At 40.4% G+C, this 21,528-nt stretch overlaps 1 protein-coding gene across 1 annotated transcript in view; it reads right to left on the reverse strand.

The window, feature by feature from the left end:
* DHRSX (dehydrogenase/reductase X-linked) overlaps nucleotides 1-21,528 on the reverse strand; it is an 886,103-nt gene that overhangs the window by 721,650 nt on the left and 142,925 nt on the right. Inside the window, exon 2 of the mRNA XM_069205085.1 lies at nucleotides 2,740-2,847. Within this exon, the coding sequence (XP_069061186.1) occupies nucleotides 2,740-2,847 (108 nt within the window). The remainder of the gene's footprint in view (nucleotides 1-2,739; nucleotides 2,848-21,528) is intronic.

The raw sequence follows: 21,528 nt of genomic DNA on the forward strand, positions 1-21,528 counted from the left end.
TTTCGGGGCTTAGATTAAGTCTACAGTATTTACATTAGTTTTGAGGAATTTCATGGAAATGCTGTATGTATCACAGGTCTTACTTGTTTTTCAGACAACAAGGATATATGTCACATTTCTCAAATTGGAGGCAGTGGAACAGTAGCAGTCTGAAATCTATAGATAGCACTAGTCTTTCATTAAGCAGGCAGGCAGTAATCAATCATCAGTTTTTTGTTTATGCAATGACACAGTCGAGCAGAGCAGGTGCATTTCCATCTGTCTGCTGTTGTTTTGGTTTGGTTTCTTTGTCAGAAATCAACTCGTTCGCTTATGTTACTTCCGGCATTTAGAGAGTATTCTCTGGCGTTTGTGTATGCAGCCCGTCAAGAAAAAAACAATTGAATGAAAAGTGTATAAAAAATCATCTTTCTATAGGCTTCCATCTGGTGTGTAATGCCCTAAAGTCGTTGCTTTCTGGGAACAGACTGCTGAGAGCTACTCATGCTTTTCCAGCCTGAATGCTGAGCTTTCTCCTAAGATGTGCATGCTGTGGATGCACCTATTAAAAACAAAACGGAAAATGAGAAAAAGCATTGGCTTTTAGCATTGGTACCAGACTTTCAGCTATGTTAACGATTGCTTTGTTTTGGTTTTTAAGAATGTTGTTGGGGAAGTTGCCAGGCCCTTGGCTAAAAGCAAATTATTTTTGGTCTCAAAAAGCACAAATTGCTATAGGAGTTCCAGACAAAGTATGGAACTGCTTTGTGTCGATAAGCTCATTGTGAAAGTGCATAATGAGGTCACTCATAGTGAAGTTAACCAAGGATGAAGTGGGCTGACTCACTGCCCCGTGCTGGGTGGAAGACAAATATGACTGACACAACATCAGACCAATTGATTAAGGGGGTTGGCTGCAATGCCCAACAAGTAAGTATAATATACATTTGGTAAACGTAAAAGGTATAAGCTAATGACAGCAATAACAAGGGCATCCATGCTGAACCGGGGTCTAGTTAAGCGCAGACCAGCGATTAAGAGTCTGAATCCATAAGGGCCTACTCTGAGCAACTGGCTCAGGGATGAGATGGAACAGGAGCTATAGAGGTGATATTCTTGAAAAACAGTCAGGATGATAAATTTGTGGACAACCCGTCAGAGTGGCGAGCATGTGTACATGCCCTGTTGTATTCCCCTGATGTAAGCCAGAAGTATGCAGGCACACAACATCGGTAGGACATCTATCCTGCTCAGCAGTGTGTGTTATATTCAATGTATGTCATGATCCCTCTGTCATTAGCGTGAAATTATCCTGCACTCTACCACATGTGTGTAATGTGTAAGTCTGCCTACTTGAATAAATCATTAGTTGCTGTTCTTCCTTTGCCATTTTATAATTGTTTATTTGAAAGGCAGTAATACATTACATGCAGCAATACTTACTTGTTTATGTCCTGAACATGCACCTGGATACTTTACCTCAGTTTAGACAGCACACCAGGTGGCGTGAGGAGCATCCCCAATACTTTATGGAGTTGTATGGTGAAACAGGTGATGGGGTCTTTCTGTTTCAGGTACCTGCGGCTACGTCAATCTGAAATCTTGATAATCCATTAAATTGACCAACATTGTTGTTTCTCATTAGTTTGCTTTATACTATGTTGCTTTACCTTAATGTATGATGTTTTCTTTTCATTATATATTATTGCAAAATATATTTTTGATTATTTGTAAATAATATATTAATTTATAACTTTTTATTTTGGGATTTATTGGAGGATTGTTCTGGTATTGTTTTAAAAGTATATATATTATTTAATGTCAACTGATTTTCATGCTATTTTTTAATGTGTTCTTTTTTTACATGTTTAATAAGAGGTTGTGTTTTTCTTAAAATAAGTTAAATTATAATTAAATAAACAATAAACAAAAATGATCAATTTATGTTTGTGTGTTATATCGGGTGGAACCAATAAAATATGTTTACAAAAAATAAAAATGATGCACAATGGATTGCCTAGAGACCTTGGGGAAACATTATTTCTGGCTAAAGTGTCCTTTTTTAAGAACTGTTTTTAATTTTTGCTTTGGCAACACGTGCAGTAAAGTAAAGCATTCCCAGCGACCATCTTTATAAGGGGAATGCCTCTTTTCTAATCCACTTGTTGGTGGATGGCATATTTCTATTTTTAGGTCTGATTTGGCAGTGCAGCTGTCTGCTAATACATTGTTACCAATTATTTAAAATATACATAGAGGAGTTTTTGGCTACGGCCGGAGGAGTAGCTCCCTCTAACATCATGGTATGGACTATTTGATGTATCATTCAGCTTCCTATTTAGTGCAAGTTTGGAATGCAAGAGGGACCATTTCACATCTACACCAAATAATCACATATTACATTTTTTCTCATTCATGCATTTCCTGTGTGTTTTCACTGTAGCAAGTTTTTCTTAGGGTTTTAGCTAGGAATAAAGTGCGAGTCACACGAACAAACACACATATGTTTACACACGCACGCACACGGAGACACAATTTAGCATCTTAAAACAAAACAAGGCCTGGCTTTAATGTGTTAACACAGAGAGACAGACAAGCACTAATGCAGTTTTCATGAACTGCATATTAAAGTCACACCTACCGGCTTTTTTAATGCTTTCTCTTAACTCGCTAGAGAAATGAGAACACTGAGTGAGTGAGAACAAAATGGTATCAAATGCGCTTAAAACATATAGACAAGTAGAGAAGCTTAATATTCACCTATTATTACGTGCATCCCAAGTCTTGCCAGATGTTTCGCAGTATAGTATCCAATTCCTTTGGCACCGCCAGTCACAAAAGCAACGGTTCCCTTCCGAACTGGAGTTTCTGGGAAGGAGGAGAGGTGATGTCAGTGCGCTTTAGCGATCACACAGTGGTAAAAGCAACCAGTGAATATATGTTGTAACTCAAATCCCGCCTTCTGGGCCACACTGTCCACTGAATCTCTCCATTCACCCACAGGCAGGGCGGGTCAGGGGACCCATTGGTCACATCAGCTCCTTGCTCCGTCTTTTTCTGTCATCTCTCCCTCCTTTCTTTCTCTTTCTGCCTCCCTCTCATTGTCTGCACTCCCCCCTCCTTCCTTTCTTTCTATCTCTCTTTCAGCTTTCCTCTGCCAGCTGCAATTAGCTGAGGAAATGACATAAGCAGCAGGAGCTGGCCTTTCAGAACTGACCTCAGAGGGCTCCAGCCCACTGGTGACATGTCCAGTGGGATAAAAGGACTGTCTGGCCCTGCCCACAGGACGCCATTTGCCGAGCGACCCCTCCCCCTGAAGCCCAGTGAAGATCCGAACCCTGCCCCCCTACCTACCACCCACCGCATTTTGCCGAAGTGCCCACAGAGGCGATATTTGTTGGATGGGGCCTTTAAGAGAGGGATTAGGGGAGCTTTCTTATGAAATCCAAGAGAAGGACCCGGTCCATCTTTTTAGGCATTCCATATGAAAAGAATGGCATGCAGTGAATCTAAATGTACATCATGTACCTAGCCAGTGAGTACACTGAACGCCTGGCATACTGGAGATGCAAGAGACACCACTGCTTTACAAGAACTGTACCTGCTTCCATGCATGTGGCAAAGGCTGAGTGAGTATTCCAATGTTGTACAAAGGCTTGGAAAGCTATTCTTTATTCATGACTAAAATGCCCTATTTTTATCCCCAAATCCCTTGTCTTCCCACTCACTTTTGACAACACCACCCTCCTTATCTTCTTAAAGCTTGTTATTTTGCATGGAGTACCTGCAATTTATCTGCCAGTTCATTACTCTGTCACACCTCCTTCTATTCAGCCTACCTATGCCTGTGATTTGTGCTTCATTTTTGTCTCTTTCTTTTTCTGTTCACATTTCCACTGTTTCCAACCACTGCTGCTTCTATAAATTTGCACATTGAACCAACATGCCTTTATCCACCTGCAGCAGGATCTACATTCACATTTCCTCACTGCTAGGCCGTTCATTACCTATATAATATGCATGTATTAGAAATGCGCACCTTGAGTCCACAGCTCTATCAGTTGTCCTCTTTGCGCTTATTTGCTATCCCACGTTACCTATGTATTAACAGCAAACTCATTTCCACTCTCATTAACTCATTAACTGCTAGGGGTAGCAAAGGTGACATCATCCCAGCCCTTCTCATGAGCACCATGGTTTGACTCCTTTTGTTAAACCCTCAACAGCTTTAGATTTGATGCTGGGGGGACTAGGGAAAGTGCCAAGAGTGGAAATCACAGAAAGTAACCGCGCTCCTGAAGCCCAGGTTGCTTTCTGACACCCTCTTTACTTTCTGTACCTGCTGCTATGACAATGCCAGATGTACCAATGGCAAGCCAGCCACAGGCAGCTACTTGGTGGTAGGCTGTTAGTCTTCAAACATTATGAATTACCCGAATCCCTGCCAATTCAGTTATCATCATGTATGGCGGTGTAGTGAATACAAAACGACAAGAGACAGACAGGCAAGCGGCAAATACTGAGATGTGCAGAGCGAGGAAAATAGAGACAGGTTAGTTCTTCGAACTCTTCTGTACAAGTTGGTTCAATCATTCTTTCTTCCATTCAGAGAGAAAAAGTCAAGTAGACAAAGAGACAGTGAAAAAACGGATACTTACAAGACAACGATGCCCTTGTAACGAAATACGTGCTGCATTAGGCCATGTGTAAATAATGAATAAGACAAAAAGGAAGCAATGAGAGACAGTAAGTGAGAGAAAGAGCTACTTAGATCACCCCGCCAAATACACTCAAAGAAATGCAATGACAAACAAAAACTGAGAGGAGCACGCAGATAGGTAGAGTAACAGAAAGACAAAGATTAGGCAGAAGTGATCTTAGCACAATGGAAGAAGGTGTTACGTAGGCTTGCGATTACAGATGTGTACCCCCAACTGGCTGAAGCAGAGCACAACAATGGCATGTTGTTTGACAAGACAGGAGTGGTTGGTGTTGTGGGGGCCTCGGGTCATGGACATGGGAAGGGGTACAAGGGTATTGTAAACAAGAGGGAATTTACTCGTTTCCTGAATGGATGCTTATCAATCTTTCCTCTTTAAGTGAGGAGCATGTTTCAGAGGTTGGAGCTATACATTGCTAATCAGCTACCATTGTTTTTAGGAGTGACTACAAACAGCTTTAGATTTTAGGAAGTCTTGATGCCACCATTTCTTTAAAAAAAAAAAGTACAATAAGAAATATAGTCAGTGTGATGGTTTTGGCACAGTCATCTTTAACCATTTTTCTTTTATATGATTTTAATGGTTTTCCATTGCTTGGAAAGGCTGTTCATCATGGCTATGGTATTTTATGTGTGCTTAGATTGTCTCATATGTATTGCCAGGTGGCTTTGTTGATAAAGCATCAAGTGCCCCTTTTGTTAGACTGCAGATGGACATGCTAAGTCGTTTGTAATGGAGAGCCAGTGTGTGTTTCTGGGTGTATTTACTTCCCAGATATGATGGATTTTAAGTGTTTATTTGTGTTTTTTTGTTTAGTAAGTGTGTATGGTCTGGGTGCCAGAAAGACACAATGCTATTTTCTAATTGCCATTTTGTGTTCTGTACTGCCAGGATAACATGTTGTTAGATTTACAGATTTTATGTTCACAAAGTAAAGAAGTGCATGTAATTAGGCATTGCCAAAGAAGTAATGAAAATACATGAGTTTTGTTACAAGTACCTAAAATGCAATATTTTGCCATCGATTCACTTCAGGTACCTCAGAATGAAAACCGATGTAGTGTCTTCACAAAAGGGACCTTATTCTTATTATTATATTTTTAAATAAATCATATTTTGTCTTCTATTACATGACTAGGTTTTTTCATATTTCATGCTGTAATTGATAAGGAATATGCGTAAACAGTGTACGGTATCGGATATAATAAAAACAATCATCTATAAGCAAAGAAGTGTGCTTTCTTAGTAACAGTTCGTTTTTGCTTCTCCTACACGTTGTAGGCAGGAAGTCTGGAAAGTGTTTTAATAATGCAAGCTTGTAAAAATCTGACAAAAACTTTAATTATTATACATGATTTAATGCTGAGCATAGTAGCTACCACACCTAAAAAATAGAATCTGTAAAGGAGCCCACACAACCATAATGTAAACAACTAGCTAAACATTGTAACATATTTTCCATGCCACAAACAGGATGCATGGAAAATGTTTTGAATAAACGACTGTACATCTCTATTTTGTAAAATGTCACAAGATGTCTACAAAATTCTGTCATCAACAGCACCATCTGTGAAAACTTTACACTTAATGCGGTATTAGCTGTTGATAATCATAGACATTATGCAAAGTGGTTTAAATAAGTCTCTCCTTTTTTACAAATGCTTACCATTAACGATGCTACATTAACAGATATTTGCAACTAGGGTAAATATGCCACTGACTACAGACTGGGCCTGATTTAGATCTCGGCAGAGGGGTTACTCCAACGCAATGGTGATGGCTACCCCGTAGCCGAAATATAAACCCGATTGTTTTCTATGGTATTTAGATTTTGGCAGGCGGGATATCTGTCACTGTTGCAACAGAGTAACCCCTCTGCCAATATCTAGATCAGGCCCATAGTCTCCCATAAGATGATACTTTTTTATTTAATTCCAGGGGCGTCTTCTCAAAATGTTCATAGCAATGCTCACTTCCAGATGCCAAAAGTAAAAGAACACAATTTTTAGTGACCTGTAATTTGTTTTATTGCCACTAAAGCTAGAAATATGCTGCCTTTCATTCTTCACTTTTTTCAAAGACTAAGGGCCAGATTTATACTTTTTCACGCAAAACTGTATAGTGCCGGCTAGTGCCATTTCAAAATGCCAGCCGGATGCCATATTTATGGAATGGCGCTAATGCCCTGTTACCATCCTTGGAAAGGACGCAAACAGGGCGGGAGCGGCGTAGGAGAAACCGGAGCTTCTGCGTCGAATTATGGCGCTACACTGTTAAAGAGGCAGAAAAATGCCTCTAAGCAATGTAGCACCATTTTGTGGCGCACAACCCCCATGTACATGGCTCGTGTCTTAGTAAAGACAGTAGCTGTGTCCACCAACCCAATGGCCATGCCCAGGAGACAAATGTCAGGGCCCCCGAGTTGGAAAAGGAAAAAGAAAATACTTACCAGGACTTACTTGGGATTGGTCCCCTATCCTGTGGTGTGGGCGGGGGGTTGACCATGGAAATATGCCTACAGGTCCCCTTACGCCTGCCCATACCCAGGTGTTAAATAATGGCACTAAGCAAGCTTAGCGCCATTATTTAGGGCCCCCATCCCCCGGGCTGGATTTTAGCACAGGGGATAAATATGGTGCAAAGGCCATATCGTCCTTTTCTGGACGGGAACGCCTACCTAGAATCTCATTGACGCAAGGTAGGTTTTTACGTCCAGAAAACGACGTTAACTCCATAACTTTGGTGCTAGACATGTCTAGCTCCAAAGTATAAATATGGAGTTAGGTTTGTGCTGAATTAGCGTAAAAGAAAATTATGCTAATTCAGCACAAACCAAGTATAAATATGGGCCTAAGACTAGAGCTCTTATCACATTCTCTTTAGCATCCAAGGCTCCCCTCTCTTGGAAATACTGTCTATGCTTGATGAATTAAAAACATTTATCCAGAGGCTGTAATACACGTCATCATAACTCCGGCATCCAGAAAGTCTTCCTTAATATACACCATTCTACAAAGTAACAAAATACAGTGCCTTATTCAAAACAGTTTTGTGTACTCTGTATTGCAGCATCAGATTAAATAGTACTATTTAAGCCCACAAACCACTTAAGCCATGGCTATCATTTTAACCATGGCCCGCTTGAAACAGCAAATACAACATGTTGTAATCCAACCATTCTCTGGCATTCATCCTTACTCAACACAGCACTGTGACACATTATGAACTTCTTCTATTCTATTCAAAAGAATATGCTTGTATAAAACACTTTCTTTAACATGCTTGCTTAAAATTGATAGCAGAATCAATCCTGTGCATTGTGAGTTAAATTTATAAACTGTGCTATTAATAGTACAATGTCGTCAATGTCAGATATTACTTATATATGTTTGTATATTTATGTCTGCCTGCACATTTGTCCATGTATATATATGTATTTGCCTCTGTGTGACTCTATTCAAGTGTGTCTACTTATGTGTTTATGTGGATGTTAACATGTGCATATATGAATTCATAAGGGCCCCTGACTTTCTTTGTGTAATTATTCTTAGTGCGGCCAAACATAACACAACATTACACACCCTTACAAAAACAGAATACATTCACCTAAAACAAGACAAACTCACTGGTTTTGACAGTTTTATTTGATGAAAAGCCCTTTTGGTTAACAGCCAAAGAGTGCTAGATCAAGGAAGGAGCTCTTGTGTGGTGGTGAATAGGCTGGATTCAATGCACATAAATGATTCTGTTACCTCGGCTCACTCTAAGTACACTGCAAGGGAGTTTTTTGGCTGCCCAAAATCTCACCAGTAGCCAATGCAGTTCATGCAGAGCTTGGGAGGTGTGAACTTCGGGCATATTCTTAAAGATGAGTCCAGCACTCTGTACACTTTCAGTTAATGTTTGAAAGATAGACACATAAATTCTGCTTGTTACTATATTCAAGCCAATAAATGACGCATTTCCCCCATAAACAGTTACGCTGATGAAAAAGGGGATACTGTGTGATGTTCCTTAAGGAAATTGGGTTACTGGTTGAGGGGGTGAAACTCTACTAAGGCAGCTACCACAACACCAGTCAAGGTGAAACACAAGCAAATCCCAATTTAACCTGCCTTTAACCCTCTGGTAGTGTGGCATAAAATCTGTCAGGCTTAACTTAGAGGCAATGAGTAAAACACTAGAAAAATCCCACACCAATTAGGAAAAATAGAGTAAAGTTTAATCAATTATTTGAGAACAAAACAACAAAAATCCAATCAATAAAACCAGAGATGTGCAAATTTAAAGATTTAAGTGAAAACGGTCCTTAGAAGCACCATCCTTGGTTATCTGGTCGCACCGGACCAAAACAAAGGTACAAGTTCAGGCCAACTGTACAGGGACCACTAAACAAAGTACCTTAAATCATGGTTTGTGGTGCGTTATCACATCCTCCGATGCCGATGCGTCGTGCAGCAGCGGTTCTGAGGAAGTTCAGAATGGCACTGCAGAGTCCTCCGTTGTTGTTGAGGATGCCATCAACTAGGGACTTGCAATGCAAAGGAACATATCGAGGATCCATCACACACTGGCCATTTCCGAAGACGCGCCGGGCCTGAAGCATGGAGGCCTGTATCATCGTCAAGGCTGCAGTTGACAAGGGGCTTACAATGTGAAGACCTGGGTTAAGGATACATGGCACAGCGGCACTTCCGAGGAGGTTGTAGGCTGCGATGTGTAGTCTACAACGGGATCAATCATGCGGTGGTGGTTTCAATACCGCTTTAAGATTATGCTTCACGGTGCATCGGTTTTTCTCACAGGACCACAACTGGGCTGGCAATGCAAATTCAGGCCCACTTTCAAGGGTCTAGGACTGGAGTGGCACCACTTGGGGGAAGGACTCACAAAAGACAGAGTCCAGGTGCTGAGTTCAAGGTGGTTGGGGCCTTTTTTTCCTGGAGGCTCTGAACAGGAGGCCAGTCAACTAGCCCTTGGAGTCACTCTGGTAGTCCTGAGTTCAAGAAGCAGGTCCAGTCCTTCTCACTCAGGTAGCAGCAGAGTAGTAGTCCTTCTAGTAGAGAAGCACAGCAGCCCTTCTGAGTCTTCCACAGGCCCAGAGGTGTACTGAAGAGCTGGCTCTGAGGCTCTAACATTTATACCTGGTGCTCACTTTGAAGAAGGAGACGTTTCCAGAGGCTTCACTCCCAGAAATGCTTGGGATTTCCTGACTCCTTGCCCTGACCCCAGCTTGTCGGCTTGGTCATAAAAGAATAGTGTCAAACCCTTTGTGAGTTTGCTCAGGCAGAGCCTTTATGAAGTGCAAGTGTGGTAGGTGACAGCTCTATCCCCTATCAAGTCAGAAATGGCCCATCCTGCCAACACCTATTCCCCATTGCCTCACTATCTGGGAGCAATGCACAAAGACAAACTGTCAACTGCGCCTAGTCATGTGACCCAGGATACAGAGTGCAGGCACCAAATGGCTGGGAAAAGAAAATGCAAACTTTCTAAAAGCCGTTGTCACTTAAAATCCAACTTTACCATTAAAGAGGGGCTTAACTTACAATTCCTGCCTATCTGATCCCAATTGAAAGTTACCACCTACTAAATATAACAAATGATCCCAATGTTTTCCTGTGGGACAGGTAGCAGTGAAAAACTAATTTAGGAGTTTTTTTACTACTTGGACATGTAAAATTTAAAAGTATATGTTCAGCTTTTTTAATATACTGTACCCTGGCCTCTGGGCTGTGTAGAGCCTACCCAAGGGATGAGTTATACGTATTAAAAAGGGAGATTTTGGTCTGGCAAGAGGTTTATCTTGCCAGGTCGAAATGTCAGTTTAAAACTGCACACATAAGCCTCAATGGCAGGCCTGTGGCATGTTTAAAGGGCTACTTAAAAGTGGGTGGCCCAATGCATACTGCAGGACCACAAGTAGCATTTGATTTACAGGCCCAGGGTACAGGTAGTATCACTCAACCAGGGATGTACAAGTAAATTAAATATGCCAATTGGATGTAAGCCAATTTTACCATGTTCAAGGAGAGAGCAGAAGCACTTTAGCACTGATAAACAGTGGTAAAGTGTGTAGAGTCCTTAGACCAGCAAAAACAAAGCCAGCAAAAACAGGAGGATGGAAGGCAAAAAGTTGGGGGTAAACTACATTAAGGATTTCAGATCTAACAGTTTCTTACCAATGTAAGCTGGTGTTAACAGATTTTGATGACTTGATCTTTGGATTGAATTACAATTTTTTGTCAAATATCACAGCATGATTACAGAGGATGACCAATAAAGATAGCATTTCTCCCATAATTCGTGGACATCAACAAATGGTGGAACCACACAAAATTGTCTTTGTTTCTGCTCCAACAGTTTCTGTCCTATTGTTCGTAATTCAGTGTGTATATAAGCAAGAGAAAATATAAACCCATCTAAATCTTCTCTCTCCAGCAAGACATGCCCCTTACCTTACCGCCTAAAGTTAGATGTTTAAGAACATTCAACAGATGACGTTTGTATAATAATAAAATATTGAAAAGGCTGGATCTTCTTTGCATAGACCACAGATCGTATTGCAATTCTGGTGGATGTACATTATTCAATGCCTTAAATGTAGGGCCTCATTGCAAGTGGCAGCCAAGCTGGTCCTCATTAGAGAAGGGGCTATAGCTTTTCTCCTGCAGTAGGAGAAACCTGTGGCCTTCGTGTGACATGCTGCTGTTATATGGGATGTCTCAAAACCCCAGTCAGGAGGCCAAGTTACTGCGGGGAAGGGCAAAGGGTAGGCACTTAACACAACGTTGGGGTACACTTGTTTATACAGTTTATACTGTTATTAATTATTCTAAGATAAATGTCTCTGTACTGCAGAGTTACCACAGAAGTGGAAGGAATTCATTTATAGCTCCTAGTCGTTTTAGGCATAAAACACCCTAGAAAAAACAAGCAAAAGTGCAATTTGTGTTGGAACGAGGTGCCATAAAAGATCTTAGTTTGCATAATGTAGGTCAGGAATAGAGTGACAGGGCAGGACTAGAGTGATATTTATTACATATGAGGGAAAAGTATAGTCTGCTGTATATTTTAAGGCTACTGCAAATCAATGAGGAGATCCATTATCATATAAAGGAACGATGCTGGAGGCTTTTAAAGTCACTGAAGACTTTATAAAGTCGTGGAACTCCAAGGTGACTTGCAATATCATCACAGTTTACGCAAACAGTATGTTATTTCTTATAATACATGGTCACCCAATCAATCAGCTCACATAAGTCATTGGTGTCTTGCACTTTCATATGAGAGAGAAACTGTGATTGCAATCACAAAAATAAAAGTAGGATCTTTTAGGCAAAATTAAACTCACCATAAATCAGTTACTAATTAGTTGCAATAAAGTTAGAGTAAACATACCATAGCTCAGAATGTGTAGAAAGTTGCATAGAAATTCTATATTTCCTCTAATGGCCTATAGTGTGCAAAAATAAACTTATTGCCATAAATATCTCCTTTCTGCTAATCACTGTTCACTAAAAAAAGAAATAGGTGAATGATGGCCAGTTCTCGTTTTTGTTGTGTAGAATGCAGCTATAATTAGGTTTTGTGATCTGCCTTTTACCTTGTCAGCTGTCTCTGGCAGCGAGCCATTACAACATCACAACTTTGCTGTAATAAGCTATTACAGTTGAGCAGCTACATTATTTCTTTATTACACCTGACTAGAGACATCACAACCCACATGTAATATATAGGATAAAGTGCCCCTATGTACATTGTAGGGATATTGTAAGTCACCAAGGATCTCCTTTGCAAGGTCATGAGACGTTCAGATGACTTGCAATCTTTATAATTTACATCAGGGGTATCCTTATTCTTTCAAATGCATTGTCACACCATCACCCTTCCCCAAAAACACTTAAATTCTTAGTGGGCCGCCCTTCCATAAGAAAGTGATAGAATGTTTACAGGCATGATGAATAAAAAGTAGAATCTGTGCTGCAAAATTTAACACACCAAAGAGCAGCTAGACATTTTTTGCACAAATATATTAAAATCAGTGTAATATATGTCAGATTTAAAAACGATATGCTGCAGCTCAGAATGTGTATAAACATGCTGAGAGATTGTATCTTGGCTATAGTTATCTAAAGGGGTACAAAAAAATAACCATGTTGCCTTAAGCATCTCATTTGTGCTGATCACTGTTCATCTAAAAAACAGAGCAGAATAGGAAAAGGCCAGGTTTGTTTTTTGCTGTTTAAAGTGCAACAGTAGTTATGCTCTGTGACCTTCCTTTCGCTGTGCCTGCTAGCTCTGACAGCAGACATTATAACATCAGATCTTAACTGTAAAAATCCATTACAGGAGAGCAGCTAAGTCATTTTTTTCACTAGAAACATCACAACTCACCTGTAACAAGTAAATTAGAGACAGGCTTTTACAGAGGGTTTGCAGGCTCCCACATATTATAAGGAAATTAGAGAAAGGTTTTCTATAAAGGGATTGCAGGATCCCATGTATTATATATTGATTATTGTCATGTGTAGACGGCATTGACACACACAAACCCAATCACATGCCCTGATGAACTCCTAGGGACTTCAGTAGACACATAGGGATTTCATTGCCTACCTGATATATTATGGCACCTGGACAAACTGTCCATGGTCCACATCTTGCCATCATTCAAAACAACCACATTTTTGTGTACTTGAGTTATTTTCTTTAGACTGGAATAACAATTGATTTTTCTCTTGTGGATGTCTGGGAGTTTAATGGTGACATAGGGCCTGATTTAGATCTCGGCGGAGGGGTTACTCCATTACAACAGTGACGGATATCCCATCCGCTGAAATCTAAACCATAGACAACATTGGTATTTAGGTTTCGGCGACAGGCTATCCATCACAATTGCAACAGAGTAACCCATCCGCTTGGATTTAAATCAGGCCCTAAATCTCCTTCTTCCCAATGCTTTCTTACAACACCATGTTTTTTCATATTGGATTATATAACCTTATTGATGCCACTTAATGCTTTCACTTGCTTCTGCCCTCTGTACCCACACTGGTTGGCCACCACCCAACCAATTAGGTGCCAATTTGGGTTCTGGTATACTTTTAAGTGTTTTAAGTGAAAAAAATTGGGAAGTCCCCATGACTGGATATGGTGCTGTAAGATTTGACCATAACATGTTTTGTAGAGATTTCGCGAATGATTCTCTAGATACAGTCAACAACTGTAAACATTCTATAAACATTCTATTCACTAGTTCTACCAGACTATTTGCTCTAGTACAGTTACCTGTTTTATAATGTTTAATGGATAAGTTGGATAAAAAACACTTAATTTTTTCCAAAGTAAATTGTACTCAATCGTCAGTTACCAAATTACTGGGGATACCCTCAGTACATAATGCATGAGTTAGAAACTTAATTAATACTTATGTGGTGGTGGAGCTTACAACTTTGGTTAAATCCAGTGGGAGTGATAATCTGCCAATATTAGCATATATCTTCCTTCCCATGCACATCGTTTGAAGGATCCAATAATGTCCAATGCTAATTTATCCCATGGTTTGTATTGAACAGTTACAGGTGATATCGGGGACTTCATAAGGTTTTAATTTTATCACTCAGGGCACAATTTAAGCAATCTTTCACTTTGCTTTCTAACAAGGAATCTATACCTGGTAACCAATAGTGAGCCCTGGCCTTACTTTTAGGGAAATTTCTTCCCTGGTGGCCCTCATACTTTTGGCATTCGCATCTGTAGTCAAAATGTTTTTTCGTCTTACATCAAAAATCCCCAGGGTAGGTGCTGTAATGATAGCTTGTTTAATGTCATTGAATGTGGTTTGAGTACCTTCATTCCACTCAAAATGACAACCTTTCTTCATTAAATGTTAGAGGTGATACCTTGTCTGCAAAACGTTTTACAAATTTAGACATATATTCCACCAACCCTAGGAATGATCTAAGTTCCTCCTTAGTCGATGGTGGAGGTGTTCACAAACTGCTTCCATCAGATGAATCTTGGGGGTGGGGTGGGGGTTTTATGCTATTTTTAAAAAAAAGCATGCCCAGGGTAGTCAATTGAACCCTCCCCAATCTGGCATTTGTCTATTTTTAAAGCTTATCCATCTTATTTCATGCTGAAAAAAAAGCTCTCAGAATTTCATTATGCTCGTTCTCTGCTTTGCCATATGCTAGGATACCATCTTGGAAACACAAGTGGCTGTTGGGGTGGGAAGGGGTGGTCAATCAGCTACTTGGTACTGGTGCACTTGAAGGTTTGGGGGGATAAAGTCAGCTTCATGTGCATCTTGCTCAAAGTTCAGTTCAGTCTCTTGGTAACAAACATCTCATAATGCCTAAACATATGGTTTTGTTGTGATGGAAGGTGTCCCATTACATCACTAGGGATTGCTGCTTTTAGTCAGACTTTCCTTCTTCAGCTAATCAGATTCTTGTTGATGGGTTTCATTCCTTATCTGCCAGTGCTGACATCTATGGGAGAAGATACTAATTTCACACGTTTCTTCTTCATGTGTTAGCAGCTGCCATTTTCTTGCTTATAGTCTTTGCCAGTGTGATGTTTCCATGTAGGTCACAGGCTGATCTGTCTAAATGTGTTTAAATTAGTGATATGAGCACAAAGCATCCTTCTCTACTCAACTGAAAGTGTATCTAGACCAGGCACACAATAGTCCGGCTACAGTGGCCATTTTATGCAGTACAAGAGGGGTCAGCATTGCAAGAATGTGCAGGGGCAAGAGAGACAGCTACCCAAGCTAAAGCTGTCTAACAGGGCACCTCACTTTCTTGGGGTACCCAAGATGTGGTTACTCCAAACTGGCATGTACGCCATGATCTCACATTGTGCTGGGAATGAGGTGTTCCACTCATGAAAGACTACGTGGGGCTACCAAGGTAGGCTACCATGCAGCCTTCCCTGCTTACAATGCAGGAAAAAAAGTTATTGCCCATGAATATAAAGCAACTGTCATCAACAATTAGTCTTGTCATAGTGTGGATTTTGGGGCAGTGATCACCCATCATAAACATTGTACTACTTTGGGTCAACACCATCTCCAGCAGAGTCAAGTACTATGTTGATGAGTAAGCCATTTAAAAATCATGTAGCACCCCTACCAGGAGACTCTGGACATGGGTCTCCTGTGCAGAAAACATGGTACATGGAAAAAATGGCACATGGTGCTTCAGAAAAGATGAGATCAGCATCAGGGCGGCACAGTCTTACAACACCATGGACTTTCAACTCTACAGACAGCAGGGAGTAAAAGGAGTAGATTCAGCATAGGGGTACTTTTTATTTTTGCATGAGCCAACACTTTTTGATTTTACTAAAATAATATATATCACACACTAACTTACATGGACTTTCAGTCAGTACTATACATCCAATGGCCTCTTCTTGTGTCAACCAAATTTTTCTTCTACCTACTACAGTGTACAGTATTGGGTAGTGGGTCCGCCCACTTCAGCCTTTGGCTAACTTCCATGAGAATGATGGCATTCTGCTCTTCCACCAGGAGCTTTTCCACACAAAGTAGTTCCCTTATGTGCCAGGAACTACTATATAAATTTGCTAACTTGTGACAGGACAGCAAAAAGGGACCTGTCTACAGTGTTTCCAGAGGAAGCCTTTCTGGAGTACATTTGACAAATAGCATAGGGACATTATGAATCAAATTGGAATCTCTTTCACTCCTAAAATACGAAAGGATCATAACTAAAAAAAAAAAAGAAAAAAAAAAAGAAACAATCTCCTCTCTAAGGTGAGCACTGGCAACATGTGGCGGATGATACAAAGGCAACCATAGTTGGCTCACCAGTACTTTGCTATTCATAACAGAAACTGGCCTTCCTCCTGAGATTCAGTTTAATAGAAATTACACCTGAAGACAGTTTTATTTCCAGTGAGCATCACTTGATATATTCCAGTACATTCAGATCTACATAAGACCTTGAAGGACCATATTTGCAAAGAAAAAGGTAAAAGCATTGAAGGAGATTCAGATCTCAGTTAAAACGTCCTATTTCAGGGCATGTCATGTGACGTTTTCCTAAAGTCTCCTTTTCTTCTATCCTTGTTCTGCATAGAGGAGGAATCGGGTACTGGCAACAGAAGCCTCCTGTGCAAACACACTTTATTTTGTTTTCCTGCAAACGACCTTCTTCCCTTACAACCCCAGCAAGTCTTGGAGTGATCGTTCTTATTTCCATTCAGATAAATTTAGTCATAAACATATCCTTAAGGATGAATTTACCTTTGTGAACAAGGCCAGTGCTTAAATAAAAGCATGTGGTGCTCAAAGCTCTCCTTTTAAACACGGGGCTGCTGCAATTAAATGTGTGGACAGGCAATATTGAGGCGGCGTAATCCTGAAGCCATCTCGTGCCTCCTCAATCCATTTAAAGCCACTCCCTGCCCCTTCAGATCACTCCTGCAGCTTTCTGCTTTCTCCCATGGTGACGCTTTTTCGTTTTTCTCTTCCTCCGTTTTTCCCATGTGTGTCTTTTGCTGGCAGTAAATGCTTGAGGCAGAAAAATAAGTGCCGCCCCTCAAAAACAAGTGCCGGTGCTTCGCACCTGAAACAAGCAAAAAATTAAGCACTTACTAATGCCCATAATGTTTAGTTTCTGCACAATTGATTAAGGCAGAGTGGTAGGAATCAGCAGTGGAGCCCTTGCAGGGGCCACGATAACCAGAGATGGTTAGAGCTCACTGCATCAGTCGCTTGCTGCACCCTACGCTGCTGCTGCTATGTGTAAAATTTACTGGCGGATTTACCTTTGAACAAGGTCGTCAAAGCGACAGGCCTGACATCGAGGCTGCCTCTTGAGCTCCTCCAGTCAGCTCTGTGATCCCCGTGGGCTTCTCCTGCCTTTCTCTGTGGCAGCCCCATACACACTGATCTGCCCATGAAGATGTTTCAGAGTGTATACAAACAGGGAAGCAAGGAAAGACAGCAAAGGAAAGAGAAATGTGTACCAGGACAAATTAGGAAATGATAAAGAAGGAGAAATGTACGAAAAAATAGCACAATATAGAAATGGAGAGGAACAAAGATTACAGGACATGTGAATGACAGTACGAGTTAGAAAGTTGGGAAAGAAAGAAATAACAAAGGAGAATAGCATGAAAAGTAATAGCATAAATTGCACGAAAGTAACCAGAGATCACTAGAGAGGCAGCAGCACGAATAGAAATATAAACAGGTTCTGCATGGTGCAGGTGACATCCGAGTCAGCACGCACATGGGCGTACTGTACTGTTGAAAGGCCTTTCTGTGAGGATAATTTGCAGGTCACCGGTTGAAGTCCTCGTGAGACAGTTTAACCGGTTAATCTACCAAATGCAGAGACGGAGACGTGTAGGCTGCAGTACAGAGGTACGAATCTCACTCAGGAATCGCAGTGGCTTGATGCACGTGCTGTAGACGTGTGTGTAAAACGATCACAGCTTTCAATAGTTGCAAAAAAGATCAGCGTGTCAGTGTCGACGGAGTTTTGTGTGATTTGAATGGCACAGATCCCGCTCTTACTGTGCAAGCAACCTTCCGGAAGTGCACTCCCATCGTAAGCTTCACATCAAGGAAGTCCCATGACTATAAAGAAGGCATTTAAAAAGCAGGCGGGTGAAGCTGTGAATAAATGTAGAAGCGTGTCAAATGTTTGTAGCACTTAGCAGCCTGAAAACTAGGCAATGTGGATTTTGAAACGTTTTAAGCAATGAAACAAATTGGATCCTTAATGCAAAATGTGTGCAGATCAGACTAACAATGCATCAATGTGCCATGTGGGCTAGTCCTTAGAAAATGGCCAAATATGTGCATTAACTGACAGTGTGGTGCGCTGCTTGAACCTCATGTTGCCAGTGCACTCCATTTCATTTTTAACCAATATTGCCGCCTTAGTGTAAAACTGAAATATATGCCATAACTTTGGAGTATCTACAGTTCCACCCCTAAAATTGCCTTTTAATTTTAAACATTTTGACTAATTTTATTGCATGATGCACTTAAAGGTGCACCATTTGCAAATTATTTTCCAAAAAGGTTATCTTTAAATAATGTAAGTTTTCACGATGTAGAGGACACAATAGTATTTAAAACTCATCGCATCCCGCACACTTTCCTTAAAAGCCATAAAGCGGGATACATAAAAAAACAGAACCACATTGTTAAACCAAGAACCTGCTCATTCAAGGGATGATGAAGGCATTCGGGGTATATATTGAGTGGGCCACTGACCACGTAAGCATTAAGGGCCATCTCATCTTTCCTAAGCCACATAACACTGCACTTCGTTTACTAGAACAGGTTAGTCGCAGTCTACCCTTCTAATTACAATCTTCTTTAAAATCTGGCCACATTCTACCTTTTTAATAATAATGTTGCCTTAAAAGGTGGTCAAACTAGTCTCCTCTAGGTTTCAACCAATGAGTCACACCTTTTGAATCTTTTATCTACTCCCTCCTCTTTCCTAGGGAGACCATTGTGAAAAGGCTTCTTCTGTAAGTGCTTCATGCTATATGGGATGCTATTGTGTAATTACTGGAAAGCTTTGTCTGCGGCTTCTAGAAGATTTCATCATAATTTGTAGAGATTACATTTGTTAGTACTCTTTGCAATATCACGATTTATAGAAATTAGAGCTTTTTAATTACAGATCTCGTGTACTTCGACAAACATTGGTAATCTACAGCAAGAGCAAACAAGCATTGGCATGGCCAATAGGTCTCGCCTATGGCTTTGCCAATATGTTTTAGCCATGGTGTACATTAGTGTGGCTGTTTTTCAGGATGGCTTTAAGCTATTGGTGTAAAAGGGCATGCAGTGAAGTACTGTACAGTTGAGTAGATTGTAATGTTATGGAGTGGCGTGATGTAGAGTGGTGTAGAGTTGAGTGGTATAGTGTGTTATGAAGTTGCGTCTAGTGTTGCGGAGTGTAATGTATAGAGTAAAGCATTGTATAATGAAAGGGCTTTGAGTTGAGTGGAGTAGAGTGTTAGAGTGTATTATCGTGTTTTGTTTAATGCTATAGAGTCTTGTGGAGTGGTGTTGGGCTGAGTGGCATAAACGGTGTTGTTTATATTGGAATAGAATGTTGTAGAGTAGAGTGGTGTAGCGAAAAGTAGATTGTGAGAGTGGAGTGGGAGAGGGTGGAGTGGTATAGAGTGGCATAGTGTAGGAGAGTGGAATGGTATATAATTGAGTAGAGTGTTATAAATTTGAGTATTGTTGAGTAGCAGAGAGTGTTAGATTGGAGTGATGTATGTTGGAGATGTCTAGTGGATTAGTGTGTTGCAGAATCTAGTCTCGCTTTTGGGAGGTTTTAGCTTTGCCAATGGTTTTTAGTAATGCTGTTCAGCATCCCCGGTACTGTGCAGTATTGCTTAGGTAGAATTTTAAAAACGTATATGACACAGCCGCTCATGTCATTTTGTAGCCATAGGCACCACACATATGTGCTCCTACAAAATGACACAGGCTCTTAATTTTCCTTCTTTTTTTAAATAAAAAGAAATGTGGAAAGGTATTTTCTTTAAGCAGGGTGGAAGTAACAAGAGTAGCTGAATCAACAATGTGTGCGGAAGCAACCCGTGGACAGAGGGAGGAAGCAACACTGGGTGTGGGGAGAAACAACATCAAGGGCATGGGCAGGCATTGATGGTGTTTTGCTTTACTGCTGACAGAGCCAAAATACACACACTGAAAAGAGTCAAAAAGAATCTCTGGAATGCGCTTCTTAGTCTAAAGAAGACATTTATTAAATCACTTGGCAAGGCTCATGAAGGAAGGTCAGTACAACCGAAAGTGCACCTTTAAAATGTGCAACAATAAGGTGAGAACATGTACAAAGAATCTTCAATTTATAAACAGCAAATATATACATGCAACAATATAAACACCTATATTGATATACATATTCATACACAATGCAAAGCAAATAATTAGTAAAAAATTCATCACCATGGGGCCTATCTGGTGCTTCATCCTTCTCTCTGTAACTTCAAGCCATAGACTCCAAAGACTGGCTGCGAGAGAGAGAGAGAGATCTCTACCCTCATGGGGTTTCAGGCATTCGACGTCAAAATCCTGAGCGAAATCTCTGAATCTCTCCACTGTCAATCCTGGGTCTCTTATATACCTTAAACAAGCCAGAGGAGAGAGTTCTAGAAACCTACCTTCGCTCCCTGTTATTAAAGGCTACTTGAGGTCAGCTTTGAAAGAAACACGCATCACAGAGCACTATTATTATTGTTGTTGTTGTTAGCACGAGCTACAATAAAACAGCAAAACAACAACAATAACAACAATAGTGACACTCATAATATCACTGATGCTGATAATACTATAGAATAGTATAGAATAATAATAAAGTACATTAGTAGTACTTGACTATGAAAGTGCAATTGAATAAATTATTGTCGTTTTAAAGGAAACTGTTTTTTAAAATTTGTTTTTGAAACATTAGGTATTAACTGTAGAAAATTGTTAAAAAGTCAAACGTGTTGGTTTTCTTATTCATTCTTAAAAAAATTTACTCTGCTGACTGCCAGAGAACATTGTTCATACAACGCTGAGTGACCTGCTGTTACACTGTGTTAACCCGAGTACTTTCCACCAGAGACCATGGCTCTAAAGGGGTATTAATTTGTTATGTTTTGTAGATCGCAGGTGGTTTCCTATGTTCAGGGCAACTGAAATTATGCAGCAGAAGAGAGCCAAATTACGCAGCAGAGTTGAGTAAATTATTCAGCAAGAAAAGACAAATTATGCAGCATAATGCAGCACATTTTGGTATTGTAG

This window comes from Pleurodeles waltl, chromosome 8 (assembly GCF_031143425.1).
Source record: "Pleurodeles waltl isolate 20211129_DDA chromosome 8, aPleWal1.hap1.20221129, whole genome shotgun sequence".
In the NCBI taxonomy this organism is placed as follows: Eukaryota; Metazoa; Chordata; class Amphibia; order Caudata; family Salamandridae; genus Pleurodeles; species Pleurodeles waltl.